This window comes from Artemia franciscana, chromosome 6, assembly GCF_032884065.1.
Source record: "Artemia franciscana chromosome 6, ASM3288406v1, whole genome shotgun sequence".
Classification (NCBI taxonomy): domain Eukaryota; kingdom Metazoa; phylum Arthropoda; class Branchiopoda; order Anostraca; family Artemiidae; genus Artemia; species Artemia franciscana.
The window spans coordinates 4,457,424-4,475,968 of NC_088868.1; the positions used below are offsets into that span (position 1 = coordinate 4,457,424).

At 35.2% G+C, this 18,545-nt stretch overlaps 1 protein-coding gene and 1 long non-coding RNA gene across 8 annotated transcripts in view; one reads left to right on the forward strand and one right to left on the reverse strand.

Annotated features, from left to right (window-relative positions):
* The window catches only part of LOC136027937 (uncharacterized), a 41,954-nt gene that overhangs the window by 22,559 nt on the left and 850 nt on the right, over positions 1-18,545 (reverse strand). Inside the window, exons 1-2 of one of the 4 annotated variants that reach the window (XR_010617704.1) lie at positions 18,191-18,438; positions 785-5,810 (exon numbers count right to left, since the gene is read on the reverse strand). This is a non-coding gene — a long non-coding RNA (uncharacterized LOC136027937). Of the gene's footprint in view, positions 1-784; positions 5,811-16,687; positions 18,439-18,545 lie in introns of those variants that run through there. The other 3 variants (XR_010617703.1, XR_010617702.1, XR_010617701.1) reach the window with 3 other exon arrangements.
* Positions 2,731-18,545, forward strand: part of LOC136027927 (alpha-2-macroglobulin-like protein 1) — a 177,933-nt gene continuing 162,118 nt past the window's right edge. For 2 of the 4 annotated variants that reach the window (XM_065705378.1, XM_065705379.1), the window contains exon 1: positions 2,731-2,877. In XM_065705378.1, coding sequence (XP_065561450.1) covers positions 2,789-2,877 — 89 coding nt within the window. In that variant the 5' untranslated portion in view covers positions 2,731-2,788. Of the gene's footprint in view, positions 2,878-11,666; positions 11,816-18,545 lie in introns of those variants that run through there. The other 2 variants (XM_065705380.1, XM_065705381.1) reach the window with 1 other exon arrangement.

The window sequence follows — 18,545 nt, forward strand, 5'->3', positions numbered from 1 at the left end:
AGCCGAATGGACCGCAAGGATGGTTTTTTGGACATTGACAAGAAAAGCTGGCGGAATTTCATGACTCAGTGAAGGGTTTTGTTTTCCGTGCATACACAGACCAGTGGCTAAGGACTTTGGTAGAGTATTCCCCAGTGAAAAGATTCTACCATGTATCCTACTCCAAAAAATAGATGCCCTCCAATTTTTTGTTCACGTATAAAGGGCACTAGAAATTTCATTTTCCTTTAGAATGAGCCCCCTCGCAACATTTTAGGACCACTGGGCTGATACGATCACCCTTGGGAAAAAAATGAAGAAAAAAACAAGAAAACAAAAAATAAATAAACAAGTATCCGTGATCTGTCTTCTGGCAATAAACACAAAATTCCACATTTTTGTAGGTAGGAGCTTTAAACTTCTACAGTAAAATTCTCTGATACGCTGAATATAATGGTGAGATTTTATGGTTCTATGACTTTAGGGGTGTTTCCCCCTATTTTCTAAATTAATGCAAATTTTTCAGCTTTTAAGTTCTTATGGGTAATACTAAACTAGAAGAAACTTATATATTTAAAATCAGCATACAAATACCATTGTTTTGATGTAACTATTGGTATCAAAATTTTATTTTTTAGAGTTTCGGTTACTGTTGAGCCGGGTCGCTTATTCCTACAGTTCGTTACCACCAATTGTTTGAAAGAGGAATCAACGATCAAATAAAATATCTAACCAAAAAAATTAAATCATTACAAAATATATTTTACTCTCAGAAATGTAACAAAAGAATAGTATAAATTCTCACTCTTTTTTTCATGAGATGAGTCAATCTGTTGTCCTCTATGTGCTTCAAGATTGCATTCAATCTATGTTGTAGTCTGTATATATGCATTATATTCCCTTTTGCTGCAAAACATAACAGTTCCTCCGACTTAAGTTTACTCAAAGATATAACATATCTACCAAACATCTCATCCAGCTCAAATATTAGTCGACAATCCTTTCCAATTTAAACTGCTACATTGCCAGCTCTCGTCTTCATATCGTCACTGTCTACTCAATTAAGAGTGCAATTTCGTAAAACCACTCATTTTTAAAATTTTAGAACGTTCTCTTACAACCTGAAACAGTGTAATATAATCAAGGGTCTACGTGGAACTGTGATACTAAGTAACTCAACATCAAACTTATGTTGCATAGATCACGTGATGATTTTCGTGCGCCTGACCACTTGTATCCGAAGGCCCTTTTCAATGAGAAATAATAGCTGGAAAGTATTTCCAACAGTTTTCTTATCAACGGGAATCTGCGATAACGCCATAAGTGTTGTAGGAATAATGTGGTGCCTCTGCACTTTAAGTAATGGGATATATAAGTCGTCAGAATGATGAGATACTTGTGCGTTTAAAATAATGGGTTATGCGTGTTGTCAGAATGATGGGGTACCTGTGGACTTAAATTAACGGGATATGAATGTCGTTAAACTGAAGGGATAGCTCTGTGCTTAACGTAATAGGACATATGTTTTGTCAGGATGATGGGGTACTTGTGCGCTTAAAGTAATGGGATATGCAGTCACACTTCTTACAGTGATATTACTACTTATATATATTTGAATAGGCTCCTTCAGTATAGGAAGGTCTCAGGAAGCTCAGAATCTGGAAACGTTATTTACATAGCTGCTTTACATAACACTATAGAATAAGAACAATACATTCTTATGCTTCCCAAAGATGGCAAAATTTTAAAAGCTTTCAAAGTCATCGCCGTAGCAAAAAAAAAAAAAAAATTCAAGCAGACCGATACTCCCAGCCCTTGGAGTCCTAGTTTCGACTACGGTCTTGTTTTTCTATTAACCACTATCTATAGGAGTAGATTTAAAGCTTTGATGCTCCTAGGTCCAAGCCTTTTTTCCATTCCGTTTCTACGAGAATTTTGGGAAAGCTTCCAAAAATTCACGGATAGTGGAAACACTGAACAGAACGCAACTGATGAGTCAAAAGTAATTAAAGAGAGAGGTGAAACTGAACTCTCAGCTGCAATTTTTGGGAGACATCTGACAATTTATAAGTGGCCACGGAAATCCAGTGTTGTTTTAGAATCACTGTTTTTGTGAACAGACAGAGCGGTAGCGTAATGCACCTAGCACTTTGACGATAAACGTCAAAAAATAAACGTCAAAAAAACTTTGACGATCACGTCAATCCAGGTTTTTTAAGAAAAAAAGTCACTCAGTGATAATTTATTACGCCCTCTGGCACCTAGGCTTGGGCCAATAGGGCCTTTTGGCAAATCCGCACCTGACTATCTACCCTAAAAATTATATTTAAAGGTGCAGTTAATATGTGTTCTGTTTTTTTTCGGGGTGGAAAGGGATCTCTACATCCCCTCGTATACTCTTGGACTAGACGTATTTCAATTCAATTATACCGATTTCTTAAGAATTCTGTGACTTCAGGGACGCCAATTTACAAAAATATAGGGGAAGACAAGGATTAAAAAATCTTTTGAATGAGAATAAAAATAAAGGTATTTTTCATAATCAAGGATGGCAATTTTATCTTCTTTTTTCCAGTTTTTCAATGAGAATACCAAAAAATGTATTTTCAAATTTAGGTAAAAATTGAACTCCTCTCCCCGGTCGGCACCCCTGTTTGTCTCTGGTTGGCATCTATGCACATGAAATATGATATTGCGGTTTTCTTTGTGGTGCGTCAACATCCATATTAAATTCAAACCTTCCTTGGTTTTTTTCCATATGCGGAAAACCCAATAGAATGTTGCCAGGCTCTGAGTGAAAAACAGTGGAATGTGGACTAAGAATAATATATCCTCTTGTGCAATTATGGTTGAAGTGTTTTTAATTGTGTTGTTAGCAATAGGTTGCTTTGCAGAACCGTGAGTATTTACATTTTTTATTTACTTAACATGATTCTTTAAGAAAAAATTGAACTTCCTCTAATAGTTAATGAATCATTCAAAGGCAAATATCAGGCAAAGTCTTGGGAGGGTAACGCGAAAAGGGGGCCAAAAATTGAGCAAATTGACAATTTTATTTAAAAAGAGGTAAAAGGGGAAGAAACAAATGGATGTGTCAGAAAAAGCTTAGGTTACACCGGTCAACCCCTCACAAGAACTTGCTTGAACTGCCCCTGCAATAATAGGTGACAGTGCAGAATAACTCCTCTTGTAAAAAAAGTGCAGCATAATGTGCAGCATAACTCCTCTTCTGAAAAAAAAACAAAGTAATAACAAATTTTTTTATTAATCACATTCTGAAAAATCGATTTACATAGCCGCTTCTAATCAAGTTTATCCTTTCTCCCTCTAAAAACATAGCTGTAGCTCTGGGCTGTATTCAAGGGTTTTTTCATTTTGCTGGTTTTCTTTCTTTCTTTTTGTACCTACTACAATGATAACCACAAAATAACCAGAATCAGTAAAGTGGATGTCGCCTAAGTCTGTGTCCAGTAAGTGCGGAAGCAAATAAGCCAAGAATCTACTCTGAAAATCCAATAAATAGAAATTTTGTGAATTAAACAAAGCAAAAAATTTTTCACTTTAGTATTTAGTTTATTTAGTGCAGGAGGGGAATAAAATACATTGTTGCCGAATAAATAGTCATCAAGAAGCTTATCAAAAGTTAGGACTCCTTTTTTATCGGTGCAAAACCACTTTTTAAGCAATGTGTATTACGTAGGCACACTAAGCACATAGCCATAGCTGTGCCCTTTTGAAACACCCATGGATAATTCAAATTTATTATGCGCAGAACTATAATTTTGCTAAATTGAAAATATGTCAGTTGACATTAATTGAAATCAATGAAAACATGCTTGAAACTACAGACACGGATATTGTATTTTTCTTGGAGATTCGGAGATTCTAGTTTTCTACCTCCCTCCTTGCCTACACCTTCTACTTGTGACTCTATTTTAAAATAAATTTTCTGCACGAGAAATTCTCCATTGGGGAATCTTCTACTGGAAAAACTTTCAATTGAATGGGGGAGTAGATTTCCAAAAATTTCCTCGGGTGGAATCCCCGGCATGATTTGAAGAACGATCAGAAATTAAGTACAAACCATGTTTTTTTCAGATGAAAGTAGGCTAAGGAGAATTTTCCAGGCAGAATTCTCCGCAAGAAATTTTCTTGGAGGAATGTTTAGTGAGGATGAAATTGCCTTGGGGGATTTTTCCAGGGAAAGCGGGATTTTACACGGGAGAAACTTTCCATAGAGGAATTTTGTGGGGAGGGGATTTTCTATGAACGGAGAAGCGGATTCCCAACATTATTTGAAAAGCGATCAGGTGTTAAATTTTAAAGAAACGAGTTTTTTTCACTGAAAGTAAGGAACAACATTAAACTTAAAACAGAAAGAAATTATTCCTTATATGAGGACGTTGCCCCCCTCCTCAATTCATCACTCTTTACGCTAGATTTTGACTCTTTGACCCAATTATTTAAGAACTACTTCTGGAACTCAAGGGCCTTTAATTAGAATAAGATTTTTCTCTTAATTACTAAAATACATTACTGTGCGGAGAGAGGTATTGAGGAGGATTTATCCTACCTCTTTTTCAGATTATTCGGAGAAGTTTTAATGTTTTTCCTTACTTTCAGTTGAAAAAAAATTATTTTTTTATTTAATACCATGCAAGGGTATTCTGAACTTGATGTGACCTTCGCTAAAGCTTTGATAAAGAAATATAACGCTTACTCATAACCTATAAAACTAAGGGCTAAAAGGACCTGATGACACAGACACTTTTCAATTAAATCTAAGAGTGAAAATTTGGTCAGTGCACAAAAATTATATATATAATCTTCAGTAACTAAATTATAATTTCACAGACCCCTTATCTAAAAAAAACTTATTTTACATGCTGTCAGCATCGGGGCCCTTCATTTTTTTTTTATCTTCTAAGTACTGTCTCAAATTCTTCTACGCAGAATAACCTTTCATGCGCTTAATAACTTTCACAAAATGTTGGTTCTTTTCTGTATTGTTTCCTGTAACTTTAATGCTGTTTAGTATATTTTTAAATATTATCCATGTGTCTTTAACTCTTCCCTTCTCACTGACTGTAGCCCCGGTCGTATCTTTTATTGGGACCAGTTCAGATTGACTGTTGCCTGTCAATTTTTTAACTAGCCAACACATTATTTTACTACTATTCCATCTGGTCACATCTTTCAGATCTTCAGCAATTTCATACATGGCTTCCATGACACCTATGAAATTTACATTTTGAGAATTTCTCTACTTTCCCCATATTTTTCTTATTTTCATTTGATTTATATCCCAAATACTTCTTACACAAGTTCATCCTCTTCTCTACTAAATTATAAACATTTTCTCTGATTCTAGCTCCGTTTCCAACTTTCCTCCCCGAGATATCATCTACTACTTCAAAAACTATTTTCCTAAAATTGTTCTATAGATTGCCATTGTTATGCCAAATTTTAGATATTCCAGTTTAAAATTCCAATTTTCTTGGAGAGTTACCTCGCATATCTTCATTCTGGAGTCTAACAAAGACTAAACTTCCTGGAAGATGGTCACAATACCTTATGAAGGAATATCAAAGAATTTATACATACGTTAAGCCTAGGATTATCGGTGTTACCATGCAAAAAAGGTTTGGGAATTTCACTGTCATGAGCTAGAGGTCTTGAGGGGCCCAAATATATATATTGCTTGAGCATCACAAGTCTTGAAGGAGTCAGAGGTCTTGAAGGAATAGCATTCTCACCACTTTGCTTTGTTGTCCCCGCAGCACAAACCTTTGGCTTTTGGTTCGAGAGGCCTCTTCCCGGTTGCGCTTCGCCTGGAATTAAGATTAAATTTAATTTTTTTTTATGTAGCTTAAATCTTAAAATCACAGTTTTTCTTAAATTCATTTCAAATAAATCATTCCCTTTTTCCTCATACCCCTCAGGACTGCTTACTTTCCCTCTTCTTCTATATGATTGTCTATAATTTAAGCTTAGCAGCACTTCTTAGAGTGGCAACAATGACTTGACACGGTACATTTTCTTTGAACAAAGCCTAAAAACAACGTGATTTTAAGAGCCAATAAGTTTGGCTCTTTCCTGTAATTAAGTTTTTAAAAAATTCCACAAAATTAGCTTTTCGACACAAAGTAAACAATTTCATTAAACCAAAAATTAGCACAAATAGAATCAAATAGTCTACCAAAGTGAAGGTGACTCATGTTAATAATAACTGAATGTTTGAAAAAATGGAATATTTTGACAGAAAACTTTGTTCTGAATGAATATTATAGGCCCTAAGTATTCTTTGCTCCGTTATTGAATTTTTGCTTTCATTCTCTCTATAATAAATAATAATAAAAAAGAAAACAGTCTATTTTGCATTTGAGCTATAACATTTTTATTCAACGCCATTTAAATGTAGTAAGCGTAATATTCTGAAAAAAAGAATAAATTTGAATTTAATAAATCACACCCTTTGCCCTTATATCCTTGTACCTGCTTACTTTTCCCCTTCTTCATTGTCAGAAACCTATAACCAAATGTATATCTGCTCCCCAGCTTAAATTATCAACTTTATATGCAAGTATTTAAGTTTAGGAGTAATTTTCACCCCAGGAGCATGAAACAAAACTTTTGCAAAGAAAAAATAAAGAAAAAAGTTTAAACAAATTGGCATAATCCAGCTGCCTGAGAATTTTATTTAGGGTATGCACGTTTCTTCCTTTGAATTCCCCTTTTCCCCTTCCCCTTTTCATAAATGGAATTGAGCAGAAAAAAGCCTTAATTTTTACGATTAATCATGACTTGCCAATTTAATCAGAATCTAGGTCACCCTCCTCAAAAATCATATATTTTGTTTAATGATAAGTCGGGCGATTTAATCAGAAAAAATTCTAAATTATGAAACACTCGTAGTACGAGAGTACTGATCTTTACTGGTTGATAAGAATGAACTTTTTCACACAATTATTGCAAGACCAGCTGTTCGCTTTAAGCCCAAAATCTGACAGATACTAAGTTGTGTTTAACCCATGCAGTTGCTTCTAGAATTTTAACTCTTCTCCTTGATTAAGCTTGAAAGTGGTTTAATAGGGAACAGAAATTTCGTGGACAATAGAAGATTATTATACCTCCGATAAAACTTTTTATGAGGAGCGGGGTTAGGTTTTTACTTCTTTATCTAATATAGGGAGTTATATCAGATCAAATCTGGGTATGCTCATCTTATTTTTTGGTGGGGGAGGGGGTATATAAATAGAGAGATTCACCAGCATATAAGCAGAAATCCAACTCGTCTTTAAATGTCTATAGGCAAACATTTTTTGAATCAAGTTGCATCTTCAAAAAGTAATGAAATGATGGTGAGATTGATGAGATTACTCATTCAATACCCGTTTTAACCCCCCGGAGACAATAAAATTACCCGATCCCACTAGAAGGATAGCAGATCACGTGACGCTTCTGTTTCCTGGAAGTAGCGGTACAATCTATGTTTACCTACAAGCCTTTGTTCCTAGGAAAATCAATGGATGTTAAGTCTCTTTAACCGTTCTGCCCATTGAAAATGACGCATGAAAAGCGTCAAGCATGAAAATATTGGGTGATGAAGAATCGGTATCATACTCTCACTTGAGGGGACCCTGAAGTTTTATTTCCTGGCCACTGTAGGTTTTTTTTAACACTCAAAGAATAGCCCTCCCTATTGCGTATAGCACCTGCATCTCTTAGAGAACATTCCCTATTACGTAACATACACCTGCATCTCGAAGATGTTTTTAAAAAAGTGTTGGGACCTGGATTTGAAGAGATACCTGGCTTTTTGGAAGCATTATGGTGTCACTACTATGGTTTTTCACACTTGGCGATGATTATTCTAACAACATGAGCCAAAATCCTACAGAGAAAATATCAAGCCTCTTACCTCCAACTCATTATATATCAACGGCTACAACCATTACACTACTATGGGAAGAATCCATAATAGATAACTTAGCTACAAAGAAGTTATAGAAAGGTTCAAGTTTAATAAATTTGAATGGAGATGAGATGTCAAATTTTCACCAAAAGCTCTCCTAAAAAAAGTTAAAAACGATTTTTCGGTGGATAAGCAAATAAACCTAAACTTTTTTGTACTATGATTTCCTATTAGAACCAGGACTTATCTACACTGAAGTAGCGAGATAAATAAAAAGGCACTATATAGCAGGAAGCTACCAAATATCAATACTGCAATGGGTTCGGGGTGGCTTAGGTTCTCAGATTTAAACGTTCAGAGAGTAGGGGGAGCAAAGGACCTCGATTTTGATAGAATGCTCTTCCTTTCTCTGATCATCCTAAATGTCTTGTAGCATAATCCTTTATGGGACCATCATCATTTCCCTGTTATCAAAACAATGTATAGGCTGTGCACATTCCTGAAAACGGTTTTGAGGATGAAAATGGATATTTGAGGTATTGTTGAAGGTGCAATTTGACGTCAAATTATGACTTGGAGGGGGAGGTAGATGAAATGCTCTAAAGATTATGTCACCGATCTGCTAAAAGTTTTCTGGTGAAGTGGCAATGTAAACAGAAAGAAGCCATGTGGACCGATCTTATCAAAACAGTACATCTGGGATGTTTCAGGAACAGTTTTGGGATAAAATGAAGGAATAGGGCTATTTTTACGGTTAAGTTGACTTCGAAATTTGACATAAATCGGGTGGAGGGATAAGAAGTGAGTCTAAATTAACTGTTTATCCAGGACTCGATCTTCCAGGCCATTCCCGCAATCTAGATGTTTTGGAAATTCATGTACACTACTCAGATACGCATGTAGCTATCCAGAGTATGTCTTAGAGAGAGAGAGAGAAGTTTATTAATATTAAATAGAAGACAATACAAAATAAAATTCAAAATCGAATTACAATACACATAATTCCCTCGAAAGGCTACATGGCCATGATGGAATTAAATTCAAAAAACTAGTTTTTTTCTAACTGAAAGTAAGGAGCGACATTAAAACTTAAAACGAACAGAAATTACTCCGTATATGAAAAGGGTTGTCCCCTTCGCAATCCCTCGCTTTTTACGCTAAAGTTTTAGATTGTTTTAAAAAGTAGAATTGGGCAAAGAGTCAAACTTTAGCGTAAAGAGCGAGGGATTGCGGAGGGGACAACCCATTTCATATGCGGGGTAATTTCTGTTCGTTTTAAGTTTTAATGCCGCTCCTTACTTTCAGTTAAAAAACTATTTTTTTTTTTTATTTCTGAACGTTTTTGAATTAATGCATGTTTGATTTTGGCTCTCCGTACATGAATTATTGAAATGAAATTTGCATATTAATTCTTTTTTTTTGGCTAATGTTTTTCTCTTAGTTTTGATGAGACGATTTTGAGAAATAAGGGGTGGGGAAGGAGGTTTAGTTGCCCTCCAGTTCTTTGGTTACTTAAAAAGGCAACTAGAACTTTTAATTTTTAACGAACGTTTTTATTAGTAGAAAATATACGTAACTTAAGAATTAACTTACGTAACAAACTTTTATATTCTTATATTTTTGATTATATATATGAGGGGGTTTGTCCCCTCGTTAATACCTCGCTCTTCACACTAACTATAAAGTTTTGTCCCAATTTAATAATTGGGATAATGACCCAACTTTAATAATGACCCCTGAATCAGAAAGGCCGTAGAATAAATAGTTGAATTTTACTAAAAATGCTTTAGCATAAAGAGCGAAGTATTTATCTCCTCCTAAATACATTGCTCTTTATGCTAAAATATTTTTAGAACCCCTCATATGCGTAATAATCTCTGTTCGTTTTAAGTTTTAATGCTACTCCTTACTTTCAATTGAAAAAACTTTTTCATGTTTATATTTTCATTGTTTTTGTTTTTTTTAATAGCAATGCTAGAAAATCCTGCGCCGTTTTCATTGAATTTCTCTTCCCCCATGAAATATTCCTCTAATGAAAGATCCTCCCACATAGCCTCATCCCCTCAAACCCACACCCAAACCAAAAAAATCCCCCTGAAAACTTCGGTACACTTCCCAATAATCATTACTGTATGTAAACATTGGTCAAAGTTTGTAACTTGCAGCCCCTCCCCCAGGGACTGTGGGGGAGTATGTCATCCCCAAAGACATAGTTATAATGGTTTTCGACTATGCGGAACAAAATGGCTATCTCAAAATTTTGATCCGTTGACTTTGGGAAAAAATGAGCGTGGGAAGGGGACCTAGGTGCCATCCAATTTTTTTGTCACTTAAAAAGGGCACTAGAGCTTTTCATTTCCGTTAGAATGAGCCCTCTTGCAACACTCTAGGACCACTTGGTCGATACGATGACCCCTTGGGAAAAAAAACAAAAACAAACAAATAAACACGCACCCGTGATCTGTCTTCTGGCAAAAAAATACGAAATTCCACATTTTTGTAGATTGGACCTTGAAATTTTTTAAAGGGTTCTCTGATACGCTGAATACGATGGTGTGATTTTCGTTAAGATCCTATGAATTTTAGGGGGTGTTTCCCCAAAATAAGGCAAATTTTCTCAGACTTGTAACTTTTGATGACAAAGACTAAATTTGATGAAACTCGTATATTTAAAATCAGCATAAAAATCCGATTCTTTTGATATATCTTTTAGCATCGAAGTTCCGTTTTTTAGAGTTTCGTTTCCTATTGAGCCGGGTTGCTCCTTACTACAGTTCATTACCACGAACTGTTTGAAAGGGGCGATATGAACGCCAGAAATAGACTTATTATATCCTCGTCAACATTTTTTGAGCAAAATAAATAGTCCAAACTTTGATTCAATTTCAAGGTTTGGTAGCACATAAGGGCTTGAGAGGAGGGCTAGCTATCCTCCATTAACTTTTGGCCCCTAAAAAGAACCAATAAGATGCTATACTTCGAATCAAATAAGCTCTTGTCAAGTTTCTATAGCCACCCCTTTTATACGCTTGCGAAAAGGACTGGAAGGGGGTTTATGCCATTCCGGGATGAAAATGTATTGAACCTGTTGACGATTTTTAACAAAATGGATATTCTAGGATTTTGATTGGGTGTCTTAAGGGTTGTAGTTTGTGTTAAAAAAAAAGAAGACGAGAGGAGATCGGTTGCCTTCTAGTCACTCCAAAATCCTAGGAATGCCACTGGAGCTTTCAATTTCCAGTCGGAAGAGTCCCTTTTGAAATTGCCACACTCACCCTGGGTCTTATCCGATATTTTTTTTTTTAGAGGGGGAGGGGTTAGTAGATGATTTTCTTTCGGGGTGGGGAGTACAAAAAAAAACACTATAACTCACCAACAATTTGTTTATATTGATTTTGTTACATTTTTAATTGTTGGACAAGCATTTCAGGGTGAGGGTTAAAACCCCCTACCCGCTGGAGACGGCCTTGCACTCACTCCCTCCGTCTGAAGTGGCCAGGAAAAGATAATACATTGCAAAGACCTGGTTCTTTACATAGTTAATACTAGAATGCTGCCTCTGATTTCTTCATTATTTGGGGAAGGGGGGTCCTAAAATTCTACCCCTTACTATAATATTCAATAGGTGGTATTCCAGTTTAATATTGGCAACTTCTTCTTCTTAAGGTTAGGGTTGCAATTAGTGTGTTTTTAGCTGGCATCTATGTATATAAACAATGACATTGCGTTGTTGTGTGGTTTGTCAACATTCAAATCAAATTTAAAACTTCCTTGGTATTTTCCATTAGTGGAAAACCCAATAGAGTATCAACAGGCTCTCAGTTAAACGAGAATTTTATCTCAGAATAATATATACTCTTGAGGAAACATGGTTAATTTGCTTTTAGCTGGGTTGTTAGCTATTGGTTGTATTGCAGAACCGTGAGTATTAATCATTGTTGTAACTTGTGCAGATTCAGTGGGCGTCAATTGTAGGGGCACCACTTAGGGATATGGGGGGAGGGGGTAATTCTCCCCCCACTAGACTTTGGAAAATGCCTTCTTGTTTCTATTTCATACCTATTGTTTACTTTATCATGGCTATCTGGTCGTTTTTGCCCCCACCCTACAATTCTTTTTTTGTTTTTGCTCTCGCTACATTTTGTGAATTGACACCACTGGCTCATTTGGAAACTTGCAATTCTTTTAATGAAAAATAGGTAATGGTTACCATGCTATTTTTCGCCTTTTCTGAACTAAACATATTTGTAAAAAAAAAAATCTTAGTTCATCAGATTCAGATGATGTATATTTTTGGGGGATTTTACGAGTCATTTCCGGGTTAACTTCATCCCTGAACTCTTTGATAAAGACATAGGCTATATCCAAAGATTTTTTATTGGTTTATACTAATTTTGTGCTTATCATGGTTGGGGTCAGGGGCGTAATATGCTATGGGGAAGGAAGAGATACTGCCCCGCCCCAGAAATAAGTTTGTCCCCCAGATCTCAGTTACCCCTGCCCCCAGCTGAAATTTAATTTCTTTAAAAATCTTCTCAAAATTAAGATAAGACGCCATATTTTAAGCATCCACGGAAACGGGTGTTTTTTTAGCTTATGTTTGCCTCTATTTATTACTTTTGCCCCTATTTTTTCATTTGGTAAAATTTGCTCCAACTCCCCCCCTCCAGTATTTTGATGAAATTACGCCAAAGGTTGGAGTGATAGCTGCAACCTGGTAAAGAGGGAAGTATGATCCATAGCAACCAAAATTCTAAAGACACACTTTGAAAAAAAAAACTTTTTAAAGAAAAACAAACTAACCTATAAATAAAGGTATAGGTAAGATGAGAAAAATAAAGAAACAATCGAAGAGGGATGGACAGAAGATTTGGAATGGACTAAACCGTGATAAAGTTACTGGAAATGATGTAGGAGAGAATGAAAAGTTTGTCACACTTCGCAAATGAAGGAATATTTATTTAGATTTAGAAACACAACTGAAAGGTTTCAAAGGATCCGAGGATTGGCTAATGTTAATAGGCCTACTACAAAAAAATGAATCGTAGTTCATAATTAAGGAGTGAAAGAAGCACTTTCTTAGTTTTTTTTTAGAGGAGTAAAAACTAATTTTTTTAAAGAAAATAGAGTCTAGAAAATTGAGAACTAGGTATTAAATAATATAGAAGGGAATAATTTGGTTAGCTATGTCAGACCTGTTGCTATGATTACTTGTAACTACGACGCACTTCATGGAGGGGCGAAAGGAATGTCACATTCCTTCTTAGAATAAACTATAATTATTCGAAAATTGACAAGATATATATATATATATATATATATATATATATATATATATATATATATATATATATATATATATATATATATATATATATATATATATATATATATATATATATATATATATATATACTGTTAATGTTAAGAGGATTTGGTGAGAGGTATTGGTCTCCTATACTGGTCTCATTTGCCTTTTTGGATGTTAGTTAGGAATCAATAGTACGAGGAGTGCAAGTGATCTCGTCAAGTAGACAAGGCCCAGGGCTATGCCTCTTGTGGATTACCTTTTACTTGTCACCCAACTGTGTAATGGTAACTGACCTCCTCTAAGCCAAGGTTCAGGTTTTTTTCACAGTTAAAAAAAGTTTGGAAGAATAGGAAAATAAGTCAACGTTCTATATTGAATCGAATGGGCTCTTCTCAAGTTTCTTTGTCAACCCCTTCTATACCCTTGGCTAAATGGCTGGAAAAGGGCTTATGCCATTCCGAAGCGAAAATTTGTTCGTCCTGTCGATAGTTTTGAACAAAATGGCTATCCCAAGATTTTGACTGTGTGCCTTAAAGGGTGGTCGGTGTTTATCCCCCTGTAAAATCCTCCCCGCGGAAAATACCCCTCCCTGAAAATACCCCCTCCCAGAAATAACTCCTACCGCCCCCCGCAGAATACATGAAAAATAGAAAATGATGGAGTCTAATAGAAAAAAAAATCAAAAAGATGTAAAAAAAAAAATGTCCATGAAAAAGGCTATCTTAGGCTGCGCACTAGCGCTACCTTAGTAAAGAACAATGTTTACACATTGTATTATTTACTTTGTTTTATTGTATTTTTTTATTATTATTTTCTGGTTTTAGACCAGGGCAGTTCGTATAGAAGGAGTTGTCGTAGGAACTTCAAAAAGGGCACAATTGATTGTACATTGAGATGGGTAGTTCCCTGTTATAGTCGAAAGTGATTGGAGGGTTAATAGCTCCCCCCACCCATCATTTCCCCAAGCCCTTCCGATCAAAATTTTGAGATAGCTATTTCGTTCAGCGTAGTTGAAAAGTCCGGAAATCATATCTTTGAGGATGACATCCCCACAGCTCTTTGGACAAGAGCTGTAAGTTATATCCTGGGGGTATTTAAGGTTTTTATAGAATTGGGGTCGTATAAACTTCAGTTGGGGCTTTTTCTAAGTAAAAAAAAACGTACGGATGCACGTATTAAAAGGTCATATAAGCAATATCATATGCAGTGCTGCTCTATCATAGCTATTAATATTTATATTTTTATATTTTTTGATTTGTAATTGGAAGCTATAGAGCCCTTTTTAAGATTCAAAACTAATTTGAGAGCAACCAGTCCCGCTTTCCACACCCATCATTTCTCCAAACACCTCCAACCAATACATACTTTAAACGGGACTCATTGGATTGGTAATCAGAAGTTCTGGTGCTCTTTTTGAGAATAAAAGTGATCAGAGTGTAGCTACCATCCCCCGCTCGTCGTATTTTCCGAAATACGTGAAATATAAATTTGAGACTCGCATTTTATTCAAAATAGTCCAAAGAGCATATAACAAGGCTTTTGGGGTTGATAAAAACCATTAGAGCCTGGGGATGAGTGTTGTAATTTATGCCCCTGGGGCATTTAAGGTTTGAATGGAACAGATGGTTGATTAAACTTTAGGGGTAGCTCATTTGGTTGGAATCGAAAGTTCTAGTTCCCTTTTAAGAGTCAAAAACTATGGAGGTCTACAAGACCCCCCCCCAGCTACCCCTCTTTTCACCAAACGAAAATATCTCAATAACGACTTACATTATTCAGTTAGGCCTTTCGCGGTAAGTTGTGGCGGATCTTGAAAAAGCCAGAAGATACTATGTGTACATTTTAAATACTGCTTCTACGGTTACTGTAGCTAATGACACTAAGATCATCTTTTGAAACGTTTAGGGGGGCTTACAATTAAGTAAAAAAAACGTACGGATGCACGTATTAAAAGGTCATATAAGCAATATCATATGCAGCGCTGCTCTATCATAGCTATTAATATTTATATTTTGATATTTTATTTATATTTTATATTTATTTATATTACATATTTTTTATTTATCTATTTATTCATATTTTATTTATTTGTTTATATTTTATGTTTATTATATTATATATATTTAAATTTTATTTATTTATGTATATTTTACATTTATTTATATTTAGTTATATTTTATTTATTTATTTATATTTTAGCAGAGCTAATTTGACTGGAAATTCCAAGTTCCAGTACCCTTTTTAAGTGTCAAAAGTGTTTGGAGGGCAATCAGCCCTCCTCTTTAGCTCATTATTTTCGACTACACTTTCAGTCAAATTTTAAGACATCCGTTTTGTTAAACATAGCTGAACCGTCTTGTAACTATATCTCTAGGGCTATTGTGTAGGCCAACCCCTCACAGTTATGTAATTTGCTCTGTATGCTTAAAGACCAAATGTTGCTTTAAGGTTAAATCATAACGCACTGTGTGTATGCTGGTTGCAACTAAGACATCTCAGCATTTCCCAAGAAAGACTGAGGGTATTAAGTGCAAACATTCAGAGCTACTTCTACTCCTACTTCTGCTCTTAAAATTGAACTAAATCAAAAGCGTGTTAGTGTGTAACTCAAATCGAACAGAAATAAACATGAGTTTTTTTTTCCAATTTTTTAACTTACTTTTGGTGTGTAAATTTCTCCTTATTGCTTTCCTTAGAACTTCTCAAAGAAACTGAAAAAAACACCTCAAATAAAATTCTCAATTTTGGGAAACCCAGTTTTCAAGGGGGGGGGTATTCTCTGGGGGGAGGGTATTTTCCATTGGGGTATATTTTTTTTTGGGGGGGGGCAGGCTTAATTTTCATGGGGTACCTTCCGCAGGGGTATTTTCCGGAAGGGGTTTTTCCGCATGTATATTTACATTAAAAATGAGAACAAATGAGGAATTCTACTTTCAAACAGTTCGTGGTAACAAACTGTAGTAAGGAGCGACCCGGCTCAATAGTAACCAAAATTTTGCCCCGCTCTTTACGCTAAATTTGTACTGTTTTAAAAAGAAGAGTTGAGAGAAAGAGTCAAACTTTAGCGTAAAGAGTGGGGCGTTGATGAGGAAGCAGCCCCTTTCATATACGAAGTAATTTCTGTTCGTTTTAAGTTTTAGTGTCACTCCTTACTTTCAGTTAAAAAAACTTGTTTTTTTTATATTTAATCTTTGAAAAGGATCTATATATTCGTTAAACAGCTTTTGGCAGTAGCGAGCACTAAATTTAGAAAGGAGAAACCTGAAAGCTAAAAAAAGGAGCTAAAAATAAGTGCCGCAACACATTTCAAGAGAGGATAAGGCTTTCTTTAGAAGGTGTAAATGTTTTAATTTTTATGGATCAAATGCGCTGCTAAATTTAACTATATAGTTTTGTAAAATTAAATAGTATTGTAGTTTTTTTTATAGGAATGACGCATGGGCGGATAATAGATAGACATATTTATTAACAAATTAACTAACATAATTTTTATACATTCCTAATAAGGGGCAATTAATGCCAGAATTGCCTCTCACTCTATTGGAATTAATTTCTTGGCTTTTTCTAGAATTAGCCATGGCCTGATGTCCATAAATAATTTGAACTGATATTTGACTGAAATGTCAGCAAAATTTTACATCCATTTTGTTGGCGAGCTTGTGAATCAAAGCTGGTGTCACCACAGGGAACTTCCGAATTGGTCAAATTACTCAAATTAAAATTCCTTTGAGGTGATTTTTAGCATTTTCCTAATAGATGTTCAAGAAAAGTTTTAGGGATTGTCCGTTCCTGCCCTATAACAAGTAAAATTCGCTTTATTTATTTGAAAAACGAAATTAACGTCTCCTGAAGATGTAAAATTGATTAAAAACACAAGTATCTATCTCTGCCACAAAACATGAGAAATTTAGCGGTTTTTCTAAGATTCATTCATTTATTTGGATATTTTATCCACGCTTTACAAATTATGGCAAGACCGCCCAATTCATTCTAAATTCCATTCTAAATCAATTTCCATTCCATTCCATCAAATTCCATTCTAAATCCATTCTAAATAGTTTCGTTGCACAAACTAAATTTTAATATGGCCAAGATAGTGTGATTCTGTATGACACCGTGCCCTCTTAAATTCCTTTTAAGGAAATATAAGTGCCGCCAGCTGATTGGATTCTCTTTTCTATAGGTTTTACAGCAAGTGCTTGTATAGGATGCAGGGTACACGATTGTCAAACCCAGATAAGGCCGTGATTAAGTTAACTTGAAAACATCAAGGTTCAAAATCAAAGTTAGGATAGCCCTCTGTGTCTCAATTCTCTAAAGACCACCGATTGTCAAAAACCCTTCAAATAGCACTTATTCATTGGTGAAAATAGTACGTTAGTTTTACCAGATTGTCAATCTGGTCTCTAGGGGTGTTATCGGCGATCTGAAACGATTCTTTCTGGCAAAAAACGTAAAAATTTTAGGTAGCTGAAAATATTCTATGGGACTGTTCGAAAACATGAAAATACATCGGAAAATGGTTGCAATCGTCTTACAGGTTATTTTTTTCTGCTCATGATAGTACCGATTTTGTTCTAAAAGCAATATCCTTCATATATTACACTTGTGAAAAAGAGCGACATTCCATCAGTTCACTTAATCACGGCTACAAGCACCAGATTCAAAGAGTATGATCACTTGTAACTCAGGTTCAATCTCGAGCTGGATTTACTTATTCCAGTTACAAGAAAGAATTTCTCATTTTAGTGTGCTGAACTATAAATCAATTACACCATATTCTTTTCAAATATTTTAATATTTGATCCTGAAGAAAGTAAGGTTTTAGACACTTTAGAAACGTCATCTGAAAACACAACTAAAAGCTTTGGTTACAAAGAGAACCCCTCTATTAAGTACACTCAGAGCACAAAACTGTATTTGGGGTCATAATTGGATAAAAAAAAAACTAGCCTGGTTGGATTTTGAGCTCTTCAAAACCTTACTTTACATAACCAGATATACAAGCTCTAGACAAGTTAGAAACGTCATCTGAAAACACATCTAAAAGCTTTGGCTACTAAGAGAACTTCTCTATTAACTGTACTCAGAGCACCAGACCATATTTTGGGTCACAACTGAATAAAAAGAAAATCAAGTCTGGTTGGATTTTGAGCTCTTCAAAACCTTACTTTGCATAACCAGATATACAGGCTCTAGACAAGTTAGAAGTGTCATCTGCAAACACAATTAAAAGCTTTGGTTACTAAGGGGACCTCTCTATTAACTACACTCGGGGTACCGAACCATATTTGTTTCATAATTGAATTAAAAAAACTGATCTGGTTGGATTTTGAGCTC